Source organism: Bactrocera neohumeralis, chromosome 5 (assembly GCF_024586455.1).
Source record: "Bactrocera neohumeralis isolate Rockhampton chromosome 5, APGP_CSIRO_Bneo_wtdbg2-racon-allhic-juicebox.fasta_v2, whole genome shotgun sequence".
NCBI classification, from domain to species: Eukaryota; Metazoa; Arthropoda; class Insecta; order Diptera; family Tephritidae; genus Bactrocera; species Bactrocera neohumeralis.
In genome coordinates, this window is record NC_065922.1 from 45,649,592 (window position 1) to 45,668,976 (window position 19,385).

Here is a 19,385-nt window from a genome sequence, read left to right on the forward strand (position 1 = left end):
ATAGTGATAAAGTTATCAGCGTGCACGAAAAAGCGTAGGCTTTGCAGTATGCAGCTAAAAACCTTGATAGGCGCAGACAGAAAGACAATTTTTCTGTTTTTTTTTTTTAATTTGAGCTGCCTCTTTATTAATTTTCATAAGCCTGCCGTTGCCAAGTGTGGCTTACAGCTTTTTACGATCTCTTACTACAATATATGCGTCGCCATGCATGCTTATTTGTGTGCGTGCGTGTACATATTCTCGGCTTGTCTGCCGCCAGCTGTCGCCTGTCATATGGAATGTGACAAAGCACTGGGTAGGTAAGTGGTAGTTGGCCTTTTATGAGCGCCAGCGCCACCACTTCATTTGTAATGTAAATCAGTGTTAAGAAATCGTGTATAATTTTTTTTCGCCTGCGCTCCTTTTCGACTGTTTTGGCAGATTATACAGTCAAACATGTGTACGAAACGCTTAGGAATTTTGCGAATTTTTTAAAGGCGTCACCCCAACTACTTATCGCAGAAATCTGCCGAGTAAATGCGCACTCAATAAAAGTACGCACAATCACACACACACACATACGTCTATTTAAGTATATAAGTCTAAGTTTGCCTATCAGTAAGTATGCTTGTATGGACTTTAAGTGCCTTAAGGTAAGTAGTTTTCAGCCGTTTGGCACACCATGTCGCCTCATTGCTGCCTCTAAAATCGAAATGTATTGTTGCTGGCGCATAAATACATACACACACACACTCACGAATATGTTCGCCAAAATTTCCGTTACATTTGCTTTAATTTATCGACTCCAACTGTGCGCATGCGCAGCGCGTAGTTTACTTTAATTACTCTATAATATTAGTTGAAGTAGTTTTGTTGTTGTTGCAGCTAGACTATGTTATCTAATTCGACGCGGTAGTAATTTAATAGGGGTGCTCACACAATGTTACAGTTAAAAATAGTATGACTTCTAAGGGAATTTATGAGCTCAATAAACTACATAATTGAGTAAATGCAGATGTTAAAATAGTTTGCAGACAAGAATATTGTAGATACACAACCTCAAAGTCATTTATAAGCATTTTTTCATACTAGCTCTTATAAGGGAGGCTTTGCTTTGGTGGTGAAGAGCAGCTGATTTCTCGAATTTAGTTTAAAAAAGTGGCTATCAATAATAATTAAGCGTTTTGAATCGGAAATTCATAAACAATGTTGTTAAAGACTTCTGCTCTCTCAAAAGGTAAAATTTTGTAGTAGGAAACTTACTTTGTAAATTACTCTAAATTATGATTTTGTTGAATTGGGATTTTCAAAATTATCAAATTTTAAGCTATAAATAGTTTAAGACAAGTTAATATGTATGTATGTATGTATATGCTTCAAAGTAACAGTAAATGACATGCTTGATTGCACTCTCTCTTTTCTCGCTCTCTGGCTTATGCAGTTATGCTTGAGAAACACAGTTTGGCAGTCTATAGAACTTTTTGCGCTGGAATCGAGAATATTTTACTGTGCTTTCAAAACATAGTAGTTTTAGAAATATGGATTCGACGCCGAAATTCAATGATGTTCTCTAAGTAGATCGCTTAGATTAAAAGATAGGAGAGTACAAATGAATATATCTATCTGAGATTGATATTCTACATGATTCATAACTTTTTCTTTAATCTTTGCAGAAACACATTAGGTTCAATGTTGAGAACTATAGTGCTCTCAAGTTGAGAGACCATTCTGCTATCCGCCAATCAGAAAGAAAAAGCCTCAAAAGGCCTCAAGTCTGCCACGAAGTTTGGAAATCAAGAAGGAAACTTCATAATTAGTTACTCAGTTCTAGAGATTTCGGTTTACAATTTCGCATACGGTCTTTTCTCTTTCAAAAAAGTTGCTGGAATCGCCGATATCGGACTACTGACCGATTAAAATCAAGTTCTTCTATGAAAAGTTTTTTATTTGTAAAGGGTAGTATAACTTCGCGGCAACCGAACTTAACGTTTTTATACTGAAGAACGTCACTGATATGATATCCAAGAAAATTTCCTCAGTGCCACAACATAAATCCTAATGTTGAGACCACAGACTCCGAATTTCGGTAGTAAATTTTAATAATTTCGACTCGTTGGATCGTATATCTCTCCATGATGAAAAGGTAAACCAAAGGCAAAATGTCAAAAGAGCGGGAAAAATATGACTTTGTTTGCTGTCACTAACGGTCTACTTTTGTAGTGCCCTATTGAAAAACCCTATACTTATTCCTATATTCATATTTATAGACACGTATGTCTCATTATTAACGTATGTGTATGTATGTGTGTAACGGTTTTGACAAGTGCAATAAAATTTATAATTTTTCAATCCTCACACACTTAGTTGCCACTTCAGGCAAAATACCCGAAACTATTTCGAGCGTAAGGGTAGTTGAAGAGTCCTTCCATACAACCGTTGCCTACACACATATGTATATACAGACGCACAAACAGGAACATATTCAAACTTCCAACAACTGAATGACTTATTACAATTAGAAAATATGTTTTCGAAAATAATTTTCCAGCTAAGCACACAAGCAAACACTTATTTACACACACACATACATACAGATAAAAATACATATCTACATAGTATGTTTGTGGATGCACATATGAGTTCACAGACAAAGTAAATGAAAATTGATAATAGCAAAAACAACAAGAAAAAAAATTAACTCTAGTAATGACAACACTTACAAAAACAAAAAAAAACATAAATTACAAAACCAAGCAACAACAAAAAGAATTACATATAAACATACTTACACACATATACTATATGTATATAAATGCATTTATACATTCATATGTATGCGTGAGACAGCCAAGGGCAAAAGTAACGTATTCTATAACCCGCCTGGGCACTCACACACACATACACAATTATATTTCATGTATTTAATGCAAAAAGGACAACGACAGGAAGTCGGAGCAAGGAGCAAAACGAAGCGCAAGTAAAAATAGCACGCTAAACGAAATGCGACAAAACAGAAAATGCGACAAATAAGGTGGAGGGAGAGAAATAAAAAGTACTAGGGTTCAGGTTCAGGTTCAACAACTGCGCCAACATGTGGGTAGCACACAATGCACAATGCAAGCAAGTACAAAATATGCAAGTAGCAGACAAAGAGAGAGCGTGACAGATCGGTAGTGAGAGTGGGAGAGCAATAGCGTGTTATTTTCAACATTTTTCGATTCTTCGCTGCGTACAATTTCGTAATTTGATATTTCTAGAATCCAGATGCAGTGTGCTAGCCATATGAGACGAGGGACGAAAGGACTGCGACTGCTGACTGCAGTCAGCAAGGATATAAACACCGAAATGTGCGCGCCTGCGTCGAGACAATGCACGGGGGCTGCAATACGCATGCCGATAAAGATTGTGGCAGGGAAACTCAGCACATGTTCACCGTTTCGTAGGTACTTTATGGTTGAGCGGAAATTTTTACACGCTTTGGCGCATTAATTCGATGCATTGCGGCGATGAGCAAGTCATGCTAGCTCACGTAGATATGTATTATATACTATATGATGTGAACCTAAACATATAAGAGGGTTTGTGTGTGTGACTGCCATGCCATGGTAGACACAGCTGTCACACTTTTGGTCATATCAGCAAAGACTTCTTCCCTTCAGAAGGTAAAATTTCGTTTATTCGAAATTACACTAATGGTGAAATGTGAGCGATTGTGGAAGCAGAGAGCGAAAATGAGTGCGCAAATGAGAATGAACGAAAAATGCGAGTGCGAATCGTTACAATTTTTGGAATAGGTTGAAGTAGGGTAGAGCATTTGCGTCAGAAATTATATGAAAAACTACCAATCTTACGATGGTTTCACTTTTTATTTATACGCTGCATGGCACAAATATTTTTTTCCGCTCTCTATGCTTAGTTTTGAGTCAGGCTCATAAATGCTTTGCCACTAAAATTATAATGTAAGAGCGTTTTTGTAAGTTTTTGACGGTGTTTATTTATTATTGATTTACATTTACATTTTTTTAAAACATTTTTTTCAATACCCTTATTAAATATTAAAAAAAAAAAAATTTTGTTTAAATTTTTTTTTTTAAATATTTTTTAAAATATTTTTTTCTTGAATTTTTTTTAATGCATGCATTTTGTCGGCTGTAGTGTCTTTAGAAAAAAGCATAATTTTTTTTTAATATACATATATAGAGCTCACATTTTATTTTTGTGATTTTCATAATTAAATTTTTTTTATATTTCTTTTTTAATTTTAGTTTTCATAACTTTTTTGGGTGTTTTATATCTGCTTTTTATTTGTTTCCGTTTTTTATATTAACATCTAACTTGCTAACTGGAGGTTATAACCTGTTGTTGCACGGATTTATGTTGATTCTTCATGCTTCTTGCCTGTTAGCGGTTGGCTTTCATAGTTTATACATACTGTATATGTTTGTATGTACATATGTATATATGTCTGTATGCATTTACGTATTTATGTACATGCTTTTATTTGTCTTTATTCGGCTTACTTGTGTTGTTTATTTTCTGTTTTCGTCAGTTTGTGGAGAGTCAAATGAAAAAGAACGTTGCACTGTCAACTTGACGACAAAATTCAGTAGCTGCCAAGGGTATGAAGACAATAATTAAAGTATATTGTGGGCATACATACGTATATACATATGTATATGCGTTTATCTTGTTTGCTTGTTGGTGTTAGTCTAATTTAAAGTCAGTTAGATTCTTTCGCATGTAAAATTTTTATTGTCTCGCGCTTAGCGATTCTATAGTGTGAGCTAAAATATCTTATTTTTATATTTTTATACCCTAAACAGTGTATATTAAGATTGCCAAGAAGTTTGTAGTACTCAGAAGAAAACTTCGAAGGTCTTACAAAATAAATATAGAAATGATTTATATGAGAAACTGACTCCATTCACCTGTTTCCCTATGTGTGTACATACGCGAACTAGTCGCTCAGTTTTTGAGATATCGATCTGAAAGTTTTCAGACATTCTATTCTCCCTAAGAAATTGCTCTTTTGTACGAACCATCGTTATCGGATCACTATAGCATAGAGCTCTCATACAAAACGAAAGGTTAAAATCGATTTTTTATAAGAAAAACATTTTTATTTGCGGAGATATCATCACGAACTTTGGCATGTTCAGTTCTCTAAGCAGTAGTGTACTTAACCAAGAAATTATTTAGATCGAGCCACTATAGCGTATACCTCTTATACAAACAGAACGATCGGAATCAAGTTCTTGTATGAGAAACTTCTTTAGTAGACAAGATATCCTCACGAAATTTGGCACGAGTTATTAACTAAAGCAATGACAATATTTCTGAAGAACTCGCTTAGATCGGAACACTATAGCATATAGCTATCATACAAACCCAACGTTCAAATTCGAGTTCTTATAAGGAAAACATGTTTACTTGACGAGATATCTTAACGAACTTTAGCATGGATCAATATTCTAGAAAAAGCTACAATTTCCGAGAAAAATTTTCAGATCGTATAATTATAGCATATAGCTGCCATACAAACTGACCGCTCAAAATCAAGCTTTTGTAGGGAAACTGTGTTATTTGTGAAGGTTACTACATATAGCAACCGCAGTTAACGTACTTTCCTTCATGGCAACACTTTAAATTATTATTTTTGAATAAATCAACACAAAGTTTACTTCCTTGAGATACCAACAAACACTGTTACAAATCAACTTGTACGCGGCGCTTGCAAACTCATCTTTTCTACTAGTTTTATAGCAAAATGAAGCTACCTAATTGTTGTTGTTGTTTTTGTGCAACAAAAGCAGTAAACTTAATAAAAAAAAGATATACAAGAAACATTAGACACAAAGATAAATGTAAAACAAAATTGTTAAATTACTAAGAGGCAGCACAGCAGCTACTGTTTCAGCTTGCCATACACAAAGCAGAAACAACAAATGAAATTGAATTGAAAAAACTAACGCTATCAATACTAAATGCTCGGGAAAAATGGAAAAAAATCGCAAAATTGTGAGCAAACAACGCGCTTCCAAGCGAAATATCGCAGAAATGCTGCCGCAATGTTGCGCATGCGCACAACAAAACAGCAAAAATCCACACAAAACAACAACGGCACGTAAAGCAAAGCAACATTTTGTTGTTGTCGCCTTAAAAGTCGTGGGGGAAAAGTCGTCCCAACCAAAAAATGTGCGCGCGCGCGTTAAGCCAAAGTGGAGTGTGGCAGTCCGGGCAGAGCCAACAGCAAAACAAATGCAATAACAATTGCAATAAAAGCAACAACAACACGCACAAAGTACTTGTGGCAACTACAGTGCAGATCAATTGAGCCAATCAGTGGCGACGTGGATAGCGCATACGGTGCGCGAAAAAAAAATTATAATGCTATTGTTATTGTTGTTTTTATTGTTTGTAATGTGCATTGTTTTTGTTGCGTTGTCGACGTTACCTTAAAGCGCAGCCACAACCATAACTATCAGCGCTTGGCGATCAATCTGCCGTGAAGTGTAATAGTTGTTGTTGTGCGAATGTGGCCAGAAAATGAGCGCGCGCAAGTTAGCCAATGGAAAAGGAGCAACAACAGCAACAACAACAAAAAAAGCTATAACATAGTGTCCGAATTAGAAAAAATGTTAATAATAATAAAAAATAAAGTTAAAAAATAGCAAAAAATACAAATAAAAAATAGAAAAAATAAAAAAAAATGTTGCCACTAAAACCAAAACGTCAACAGCCAATTATGAGCGGTTTACTCGCGTTTAATTTAACGTGTTGTCGCGTTGCGCCGATACAGTGATGGTCAACAGCAAGAGTAAGTGGCTGTTTGAGCGTTAAATTTGTTGTTGTTTTCCCATTTTTTATACAACAACATATTCTTACAAGAGCCGACAGTTTCATATATGTGTATATATTTTACTTTTTATGTTTTTTTTATATTTCTCTTATATTTTTATATTTACAAGTATTTATATTTCGTTTTTGTGTCCACGAAGGGCACACATAGTAAGCAACAGTGCAACAAGAGCTCTCTGAAGATCTTATATAAATAAATAAGTACCCTTCATGCGACAAAAAAAGCTCGCGAACCTCACTGCACTGGGCATAAGTCGCAATTATTTCAACGCTTAATAGCACAGCAGGGCACCAGCGTCAAGCAGCCAAGCCAATAAACAAACAAATATACTTATATGCAATCAATGCAACGAATCAGCGTAAACTCTGGACCTGGAATGACAAACTCAAGCAGCAGGAGCTGCCACAGATACCGTAAGCCATATAATGGCGCGCTTGACAGCGCTTAGTTGTGCCGGCTTATCACATTTTTGTGGCACAGAGTCAATTGTGGCAGCACGAAACGCCACAATTGCCACAAACACAACCGGTGTGGCACGGCCAAGGTATGGCCGATGGAGTAGGCGCGATAACTTCACAAACGAAATCTAGCCAAGTCCAAGCAGCGAAGGGTTATAGCGTAGTTATCAGCTACAGTGGCTGTCAAAAGCTTGCAGACAATATTGCAGGGCGAGATTTGCGCCCGATATTGTGGTATGTGGTTATTGTTGTTGTTGCCTCTCACAATTGAGCAATCGCTGAGAAGCTGCACAGCTGTGGATTCCAGCGCGCCGTTGCAACGTAGCGATAATCATCGAAGTTATGTTATCGGCGAAGCGGCAAAAGCAAAGGTCACACAGGCAGAACTCATTAAGTTGGCGGTTGACAGGTTAGGCGACTGGGCAGGGTTCTAGAGCGGGAGCTGAGTTATGAATGACGCGATACGTGGAGCGTTAACTTGGTGTAAAGGCGGAAACTTAAATGCAGCAGCTTGTGAAAGGTGTTAGCGGACTTTGAGGCTGGTTTGAAGGTGGCTCACAATATATATAGATATGTGTTATATATATCTCACAAATATATATCAAACATATATATATATATACGAAAAATATATATATGTACATTTTATAGTTTTGTGAAATTTTCCGAATTCGATTGTGAGCCGTGCAACGCCTACGCCTTGCTGAAAGACACGCTCGCTGCTTAATGGAAAGAAATTGTTAAGCAGCATTGCATATATTTACCACATAAATATGTATATAAGAGTATACATACATATAGCTATAAAAGCACATAAATACTAGGCATAGTAGTCAATAAATAGTACTTTAGCTACCTTATGTCGCATGCCACGATTGCCAATCTATGGGCATACTTTTGCCCAGGCTGTGTTGGCAGCTGAGCTCTGGGCTGCGCTACTGTCGCCTTGCCATGTTGCAAGTTTGTTGGCGGCGCGTCGTGAGTTCACATTTGCGGATAACTACAATGCGATAAAAATTAAGGCTGCAGCTAAATCAACTAGATGTGTATGCAGCAGCAAGCAAAATCGGTACGGAGGTGAGTAATGGTGGCTCCTATATTACACAAAACGGTGGCAAGCGCACACACACATATGTGTATGTATGTATGTCAATATATACGCTCGTACATATTTTTTAATTAATTGAACAATGCAATAGGCAATTCAGCAGAAAAATAGTTAGACGGACGGACAGGCAAGCAGGCAGACAGCGCTGAGTTAGTGCATTAGATATGTGGCGAGCGCTTCGAGCTTGTGTGGGTTGCAGAACTTGAGCAATTGACAAACTTAAATTGAGCGTAACAATACAGTCCATATATGGAGTTGAAGGGGAGTGGCGAGGCGAGCGTGTGGCGAATTTGCAACCAAATGCGAGATAAAAATAAATATAATTAAATAATATTAAATTAAATTGTAATGATTAATGACTAATAAAGTTCACTAGAGAAAAAAAACTAAATTAAAATATATTCTTAAAAAAAGACTTTAAAAAATTTAAATCATGTACATAACAACAAAAAATTAAAAATAAAAATTTAGTAATATAAATGAATGGAATGGAAAAAATCTATATAACTAAAATATAGTAAAAAAATAATGCAAATAATATATAAAAAACAAAAAAAAAATAATGAAATAAAAATATAACAATATAAAAATATAAATAAATGGGAAAAATAGAAATCTGACTAAAATAATATATTTTTTATATAAAATTGCAACAAAAAATAGTAACAAATAATATGAAAACAACCAAAAAATTAAATTTAAAAAAATAAAAAAGTGTATATCTTTAAAAAACGAAAAGTAAACAATACGCCATAATTTTGCTTTAAGTTTAATGAAAGAAAAAAACTAAAAAAATTTCCAACAACTAACTATTATGACAAAATACATTAGATATTATATGTAATTAAAAAACGTATTAAATTAGTTTTTTTAACATCATTATTAAAGAGTAGTAGGAAAGAATTTCCGTAGAAAAATATATGGTAAATTAAAAAAGGCAAAAAAAGTCGTATTAGAAAATTAAAAAATATATAATTTAGATAATTCAGGTAAAATTTATTTAAATGAAATTGAAAGTGAAAACAAAGTCAAAAAATTTTTAATTTCAAATAAAAAAATTGTTTCCGTATTTTTTATACTTATAATTAAAAAGACATAAGTTTTATCTACGAAGAAAATAATAATTAATATTTTTTTTCTTTAAAAATTTTAATATTTTGTTTTCAAAAATTTGAAGAATTTTATATAATTTTTTTTTTAATTGTAATAACTTTTTTCAAATATTTTAAAATGATTTACTTCAAAAATTTTAATTTTTTTTTCAAAAGTTTTAAGAATTTGTTTTCAATTTTATTTTTTTAAAAGGCCTCGTAGCCAGTGCTGCGTTTATGTATTTATATAATAAAACTCTTTTTGTTATATGAATTATTATAAATAAATAAATATTTTTTTATGTAATTTTTTTTTTGTATTTTTTTTTTGTAATTTTTTTTTTCAAAAATTGTAATAACTTGTTTTTTTTTTTTTTATTTTTTAAAATTATTTACTTCAATCCCGTCGTATATCTCGTACAGCTCATCGTTCCATCGAATGCGATATTCGCAGTGGCCAACGCGCAAAGAACCATAAATCTTGGATGGAGTCATGTGTAGAAGTTCACGCAAGTGAGGAAAGTTCTCTGATCGCCATTCACTTGGGAGTGCCCAGAAACGATTCTTTTACATATGACTCAAGCAGCTCACGACTTTCGGTCTTTGACCAAGTATCCTCTGGGTAGCCTAAGAACAACCGTTTGAAGGCGAGCTAAAGTGAGAAGGCGAAACATCCCCTGCATAGGGTTGTGCGTTGGGTTTGGGACCCGCCACGTAAAAAAAAAACACTCCAATGAAAAAGCAACAACAGCCTCGGATGAGAGACCCCCCTTCTAACACTCTTACTTGGTAAAATAATGTACTACAATTTCACAGGTTTTTACTACACTGGAATTAAAAAAAGTTTGGATGAAACCTTGTGTTCTACCAATAGTCCAGTCATTTAAGCTTAAATTAAGTAAGAATCTCGGAATTCGATATACCCATTTCTATGTCTGTAAATACTTGTATATTGACACCCTAAAGTTGTCTCAAAACCTACATATGGTAGGTATACCTATACCCGAATTCCGAGGTGAACTTACTATAATGACTGGACTACAAAATAAAACCTAAGTGTCCTACAGACAAGTTACTATATTTTTTTATAATAAACTAAAGTTAGTATTACACCAACACCTATAAATACATACTGATAACATACATAAGCATATAGTACACATATGAACTATGCAAAATGGACAACCAGAAGCTTGTTTGAGGAAAATGACAAACCGAATCGATTCACGTTCGATGATAAGTGCCACTACAATGTCACAACATTTGACCAGTTGCCACTACTTGCTGCCTACTAAGCATTTTTACAGAGGCATTGATCGAACAAAGGATCAATTGTCCATCACCGCCGACCACGAAGGGAAGGGTGAGTGCATTAACGAATGGACTGAAGGAAGTGCCTAAATCAGCAAGTGAAATGATGGACTGCGAATGTTGTTTGAGGGAATTTACATAGCAAAGCCATAAAGCAGCAGACTTAGCCAGCCGAGTAAATATTTGAGGAGTGGATTAGGCGGCACAAAGCAACAGACACATACACAACATAGTGTGTATGTAAGTGATTGTGGATAAATAGAAAAAATGTAGAGATAAAAGTGATGAAAAAACATAGTAAAAGAGGAAATGCCAGGAAATAGCTGTTTGCCTACAAGCATAAGTGCTTGCATACCTAAGTGCCTACAGGCTACATACATACTTATATACAAGTATGTACATGGTATATACAATCGATACATGTGAGCAAACAAAATATGCAATCAAGAAAACAGCATAAGCGTGACTATTTGCACACACTATCGGCGGGCATTTATCATCGACGACGACGACGCGCTCGTCAAACGAGTGCTACGCTCCGCTCGGAAACAATGACGACCATTGAGTGTCTAGAAGCATTACTTGACGATTAAGTGCCGGCTGAAGGCTGACTGACGGAGTGCCGCCGTTTCACGATGATGATGATGGTGGGCTTTGGCGCAGGCGTGATGGCGATCCTGTGCTTGGCGCACGATTTGGCACATGCATGCACACATACGCTCATACATAGCTATATACATATATGTATGTTTGTATGTATGCGAATAGTAGCTATGCAGTTTTTGGGGCTTAGAGTTAAGAATGGCTTATTGATTGCCACAATAATAAATGTGTGAATGAACGGCAAGCCAAAGCAACGCTAATGAAAAGCCTTACTTTATGTCAGCGCAGACAAATAAGATAAATGCATATGTGAATATAATATAAGTATGTGTATTTATATAGTTACTCATAGCGTTATTTTGAAGCGGTGTCAGCAAACTTTGGTCAGTGCTAACTGATAAGTGTATTGTTGTTGTTGCATTGTGTTTTTCGGAAAAATGCAAATTATTGACATATGATTAGGGGCGATGTACTGACTGAACGCAAGCGCTACAAATAATGCAGAAACATAACATATATAGCAAAAGGCATGAAAAATATACATATACGTACACATATATATATTTTAAGCAAATAAGAAACAAAGAAAAGAAGAAAATAAGAACAAAAGTAATGAAAACAAGAAAAACGTTAACTTCGGTCACACCGAAGCCACAACACCCTACATAAATAAAAAGTTTCCATACAAGAACTTGATTTCCAAAAATCAGTTTGTATGGCAGCTACATACATATGTATATGTTATTGTAGTCTGATCTTAACGATTCTTTCGAAAATTATACCTCTGCTTTACAGAATAATAATCCATAGTAAATTTCGTGTAAATATCTCTTACAGTAAACAAGTTCCATATAAGGTCTTGATTTTGATCCATAAGTTTGTATGACAGCTACATGCTATAAAAGGCCGATCTGAAGAATTTCTTCGGAGAATGTACCGCTGCTTTGAATAAACATCTGTGTCAAATTTCGTGAAGATATGTTGTCAAATAAAAAAGTTTTCCATACAGGAACTTTATTTTGATCTGTCAGTTTATATGACAGCTATATGGTACTGCAATCCAATCTCAATAATTTTCACAAATTGTAGGATTTATTTGTAAATAAGCATGACAAATTTCGTTCAGATATCTCTACAAATAAAAAAGTTTTCCATAGAAGGTCCTGATTTTGATCGATAAGTTTATATGACAGCTATATGCTATAGAAATATAAGTCCTTCATATCGGTGATTTGGAAAATCCATAAATTTGAAGAAGATATCTTGTCAAATAAAAAGGTTTGTATGACGTCTGCGAAATATCGGTTTCGGATCAATATCTCAAAAAATGAACTAAGTCTGAGTACATATATCCCTCTATCTGGACAGACATAACTTAAGCTACTCAACTGATCACACTGATTATTTATAAATATCTCCGATGTTTCCTTCTGGGAATAACAAAATTAGTGGCAAACTTAATATACCCTATACAGCGCATAAGAGACCTCAATCTTATGAAACAAGTAGAATTCTTAGAAAAGCGAGAGGTGAGGCGCTCAAAACATGGCTGACAACAAGAGCAGACTAAGCAAATATTTAAGCGCATTTTTTCACATTTACACATTTATGCGCCGTTTGCTTGTGTGTTTTTGTTATTATTTTTATGATTATTTTTCCATTGTGGAGTATTTAGTGTGTTGCTTGTTAAATTTCCTGTCTGTGAGTGACAAACAACAGGCCTAAGTACATACACATATGTACATACATACAATTCGAGTAAGGTGAAACGGCGTCTAAAGCGTTTGGCTAAGAGGCGAGTCGCCAGCGTGTGATTATGGTTAAAGGGCGGCCGTGGAGCATACTGGTATATGTACTGGCGCGGCGTATCCACATATTGCTGGCAAAGTTGTTGTTGTTGCATGTACTTGTATGCATGTATGCATACAGACGGTGTAATGGCAATTTCAAAATAGTTAATTACAAAGAAAAATGCCGCAAAGTATTTGCTATACTAAAATACATGGAAACCCCGGGCCTTAGGCAATGAATGAACCAATAAATGTGCGCATGCGTAGACATATACGCTTAAAGGCATGTTTTTTGGTGTGTTCTCTCATATATATTGTATGTAAGTCTGATTGTGAGGTTTCATTAGACCTTGCTTAGATGTTTGTCAATAAAGTAAACTTCTTTCCGTCTTTCTGCCTTTGCGCATGCGCAGTGGAACGCCGAGCACATACTATACATGTGTACTATACGTTATAGACAATATATGCATGTTGGTCTAACGACAGGTTATTGTTAATTTGTTTGTCACGTTTTCGACGCATTCGGTTCTTTCTTCAATGCAGTTTTCTAAGTAGTTTGACAAAGCTTCAAAACCGTTTGTCATAAAGTTAAGAGATTGGAATATATATGTATATATGTACATATATGTATGCATGTATATTTAAAAACTTTTTGAGCTCGCGTAAAAGATAAACTGCCTTCGAGTAGCCAAAACTAAGACTGTGACGAAACGAACAACCAACTCGCTTAAACTCGCCATATATCAGCACAGTAATATAGAGATTGCTTGGAAAGAGATTATACTATTCTTAAGTATGGAATTTAACAGTTATAAATTTCTGTTGCGTGCATTTTTTGACAAGAGTGGAGTTCAAACATAGCGTACAGAAAAGTATCGAATCGAAAACGACTATTTTGCATAAATAATAAGGAAGCAGGATATGATTCAAAACATTTTTCCTGATTTAACTGTGCCGTTATATAAACTATTGTTGTGTTAAGAGTAAAATTTTGAAGAAAAAAATTATTAAAAGTTTTGAAAAAAAATTTTTGAATTAATTATTAAAATTTTTGCTGAAAAAAAAATTTGGAAAAAAAAAATTATAAAATTTTGAAGAAAAAAAAATATTAGAAATTATAAAAAAATTATTAAAATTATTGAAAAAAAAATTATTCAATGTTTTGAAAAAATATTAAAATCTTTGTAGAAAAATATAATAATAATTTGAAAAAAAAAGTGTATTTGCTTCCCCCACTCCTATAATTATTCTCACATCCCGAATTTAATCAGCGAAATTTGTCAATGCAAAAGCAAATATTTATTCCTTTTCAGCAGTGATAAGCATTTGGCAACTAAAAATATCGCATAAAGCTGTATCTCTTTAGTGAATCTTATTTATTTTTGAAGAGTTGAAATGCGAAAATGTGCCTTTCGGCAATAAAATATGTTTACAAATAGATTAAGTGGCGATTTGAATGACTGCAAAAGGCTGCAATATCTTAAAGTGTTAAAATTTTTAAGAGCCGCAATAAATATTATTGGCGACGTTGGGAAAAATTGTGTGGGAAAGTTTGGCGGGTGATTATAAAAACAAAAAAAAAAATGTTTAAATAAAGGTATACATACTCGTATATAGATAATAATTATATTGATAATTAAGTTAAGAAAATTTTGGTACTTTAATAATAATAAATAATTTAATAATAAAAAAAAGGAAATGATATAGTGTGTATATAGAAAATTATAAAGTGGGAAATAAGCAGACTGTTGTATTATGAAAAAAAAAAAAAATAGAAAATTATGTAAAATTAATGTTGCAATTATATAATTATTATTTTAACAAATTTAAAAATGGGATTTAATATATAGAACTTTATGAAATTGGGCAAAAAACAATAAAATTGAGTACTAAAAATAATAAATAACAAAGAAACTTTAATTATGGAAAAAATAACGAAAATAATACTAACAATGCAGAAATCATACAATTTTGAAAATATTAATAATAAATAAAATAAAAATATTAATAATAATAAAAAACAATAAACTATCAGTGAAGAAAACATGAAATTTTGAAATGAATGAAGAATTGAATAATAAATAATAATAATAAATAAAAATAATAATAATACTAATTTTTATTTATTTTAAAAATTAATTTAAAAATAAAAATAATTTTAATTTATTTATTATTGATATTTTAATGTGTTATATTAATTTTGTATATAGGTAAATATTTATTGAAAAAAATTGTGTAATATCCACTACCCTATAATAAATAAATATACCAAAATATTATGGCTAATCACTTGTTTCCAATTTGAAATATATGTATGTATGTATGTACTATGTACATCACTCGTCACTTAAAATGCAAAATAACGGAACATCACTTTTTATAAGTTTATAGGCGAAAGAATAACGATATAATAGAAAATTTGAGTTTTGGTTATAGAATGGTTATACATACATACATACATAGTATATTGATTATATCTCAGAGCGAAACTTGAAATTTTATGATATAGGATATATAATATGATGTAGTGAAACAATAAAAAACTAAATTTCGGTTTTTTGAAGATACGTATGTACATACATATGTACATATGTATATATAATATAATATATGATTTTATATAAACATTTCTATCCAGCACAAAGGTATCAACTTTTTGCTATAATATGCAATATTTTATACCTAAACATAAAATATATAATTAAATATACAATTTGGTAAACAAAAAATATCGATTTTTATTAATAAAAAAATAATAAATCAGAAATACATTTGAAGCAAAAAAAATAAATCGAAAAACTGCCAATGAATGAATTCCACAGAACTCAATTAGGATAGATTTTCAGTTAGATACTAAAATTCCACTGAAATCGCTCTACAACAATTACGCACACCTTTACACACCTACATTCACACACACACACACACACACACACACACACACACACACACAGATACAAGCATTTACGCGCAGCTACAGATTTCGTTGCAAGTTGAATACCGAAAACGATCAGCCATGAATTTACAAATGTTTGCATACATGTGTATGTGTGTGCTTGTATGTCTGCGACCGTAGGCAATATGATCCTGAACGAGACTCGATCCAGATTTGCTGCAGTAGACGGAAACAAAATGGCTGAACGAACAACCGACTGACTAACTGGCTCGCTGACTGCCTGCCTGGCCGGCCAAATAAGTGGTTAGGAGAATATGAGCTGAGCAGCAGATTGCTGAGAGGTGAGAGCGCACAAGCGAGTGGTTGAAAAGAAACGACCCGAACGGTATGTAAGAGTGCAGCACGACCAAGGCAAGACAACAGGCAAAAGTAAGTAACGACAACAATAACAACAACATAAAGACAGTAATGAAAAACGGTGACCGCAGCAAAAACGAAGAAGAAAATGCAACGACTGCGGCTATGAAAGAAGGTTAGCTTAAAAGGAAAGGTGATAGAAACGACAAGAATACGGCGCAAGGAGAAACAACGTAAATTATGTATGAGCAGAGTTAAAATGGTGAAAATAATGAAGTAGGAAAGGTTAGATGAATGCAGAGACAAAGAATGTATAACATTATTATGGGTTGGCAAAAAGGAGAATAATACCTTTTGAAAGGTAGACACTGAGTTAGGATGCATGAAAGGAATTGAGGAAAGGTTGCACTATATGTGTATTGGAAATGAAGTGTACTTAGCTTTACTTTCTGTAGTTTGCGTACACTATTTAATTGCAGAAATTTAATAATTTGTTGTAAAAATTCTTAGGAAAGGATTTTTGTTTAATTATTATAATTTAAGTAAGAATTTTTGATTTTGATTTAAATAAGGATTTTGGATTACTAGAATTATTATTGCTAAATATAACCAAAAAATAGTAAATAACTTAGCAAATAACACTCACCCGCTGCATTGCCGCCGCCTATAAATCCACAAATCAGCAGCAGACTAGTCAGCAGTTTTATCCAAAATATATCCGATTTAGGAAATGTGTTGTTGTTGATCAACAGCCACATTTTGATAATCCAGTTTTGTGTAACTTGCACGTGAAACGAAAATTTTCTATATGATTCGCCCGTTTTCGAATGCTTGACGAATCAAACTTCTAAAAGTTTTAAATGAGTACACCAAAGCGCATGCGTTGCCGCGCTTATGATGAAAGTATCTCTTTGAAGTCTTGTAATGATACAATTTTTACCGAAACTCAAATATACTTTTGTTAATTACACAAATGGGAGAAACATATTTCTGCCAATCAGTTGGCTTACTTATGCATAATTTATGCTCAATATATATTGATATAGATTTCGATTTCTTTTTTTGTTTCGCAAATGCACTTTAAGTTACAAATTTTTAGCAGTGTAAGCTTGAAAAGTAGTTTGCGGATTTTTTTTATTTCTAATTGTTTTTTCTGAACAAATCGATTTTACAAAATTTGCAAGTTTTTTTATTTACTTTTTTGATAATATTTTTTTTCTCATTTATTAAATATGTTTTATTATTTTTAATTGGAAAATATATGTTGTTGTTTGTTTTTATTATTTTTTAATTGGAAAATATTTATTTTTGTTTGGAAATCATTCGTTTGCGCTTGGCTTTTGTACACTCTTAGTTTTGTATTTAGCACTACACATAAAATTGAAATTTTGCTGATATCAAATTTTCACTATATACATATTTAGATGTACATATGTATATAAATATATTTTGCCAATTCTAAATTCAATAATACTTGCAAACTATTTCAATGTGTTATCCTGCTAGTACCAAAAAGGTTGTGTATGCACTCAGTATAAGCATCAGTACACTGCTTGATTTCAATATTTATTTTTCATTCCTTTAAATTTGTTGTTTTCCTACATTTACATGCCTTTGCTTATGCTTTCTTCACTTAACTTCACTCACTTCTTATTATTTTTTTGCGTTTTCACAGTCGTTTCCTTTAATTTACAACAATTTTCGTTCAATGTTACTCGTTGCTTTTCGGTAATATGCTCGTTTTAGCCGATCTTCCGTTGTTTTCGTTTTTGCTTTTTGTTTTTCAAGCGCAGAATTAACCAAAGCTTGGTATCGTTTAACCGGATGAATTTAATTTCAATTAAATTCCAACGCGACCCATGCGACAAGCTCGAGCGGCTATTACATGGACGAACAGCATATTTGTTAGCTAGCGGCGGCGACGGCGCTGATGCTTTCGCTATGCGCTGACGATGCTGTAATGCTAATGGAAGGTGCTGACGGTCGCCTGCAGCTGCATTTCACTCACTGCCGTAATGCACACAAACAAATTATATTTCTTATACGCAGATTTATTTGCAATTCTATTAGTTTCACTAAATTCTTTCGTTTTGTTTTGCACTTCAAATTGTAAATTCACAGAATAGTTTTTGCTTTTTTCAAACGCGTTAACACAAATTCGCTGCACCCGAAAATTGCATGCGCCTTCACTGTTTTGTTGTTGCAGTACTTCAATGCAGTGCAGTGTTTGTTTTCTTGTTGTTGTTGTTTCAAATTGAATTTTTATTCAAACCGTCGCCATCATCATCAACTAACGACCGTCCATCCGGGAAACGTACACAATAAACACTACTCACTTCGCGTCACAAACTATTATGAGCGCGCGGCTGCCAAGTCGAGCTCGCCAGGGCAAATTCAAGCTGCGCGCCACCACCAACACGAGCGTTGAGAGAGAGAGCGCTTAGCGCATGCATGCGCTGGCATATGGAGAGAGCGCATATATATGTGCAGTGAGAGAAATGCTGTGGGCATTAAGAAAAACATAAAACAGAGTATGAATGAAACAAACACCTGAAGTGTGGCTCAGCACAAGCGGCGTTATTGTAGCTCGCCGAGTCTCGTTTCAAAATGGCTGGCTCTTGAAATCCACATTAAGCTGTGGCGAGTAAGTGGGAACGGTTTGGTGTGTGCGAAAAGTACAGAGTGCCATGAAGAAATTTAAACTGTTTTATTAAGAAAATTTTGTGCATTTTCACACCGATTTATTTACAGTGTAGAAAGTACAGTAGTTTGGTGTGAGAGAAATATAACTTTTGTGACTTTTGGAAATATAAAATATAATTTAAATTTTTGTGTATAAGAAATTAAATAAAATTTATTTAAAAAGCGCAAATGAAGCTATGTCTTTCTGACACTAATTTTGGCTTGGAAATGTAAATTTCAAGGTATTTTAA

The 19,385-nt window shown here is 33.6% G+C and overlaps 1 protein-coding gene across 1 annotated transcript in view; it reads right to left on the reverse strand.

The window, feature by feature from the left end:
* Positions 1–18,788, reverse strand: part of LOC126758929 (neurogenic locus Notch protein) — a 170,008-nt gene extending 151,220 nt beyond the window's left edge. The window contains exon 1 of the mRNA XM_050473381.1: positions 17,099–18,788. Coding sequence (XP_050329338.1) covers positions 17,099–17,210 — 112 coding nt within the window. The 5' untranslated portion in view covers positions 17,211–18,788. The remainder of the gene's footprint in view (positions 1–17,098) is intronic.
* Between the last annotated feature and the right edge of the window lie 597 nt (positions 18,789–19,385).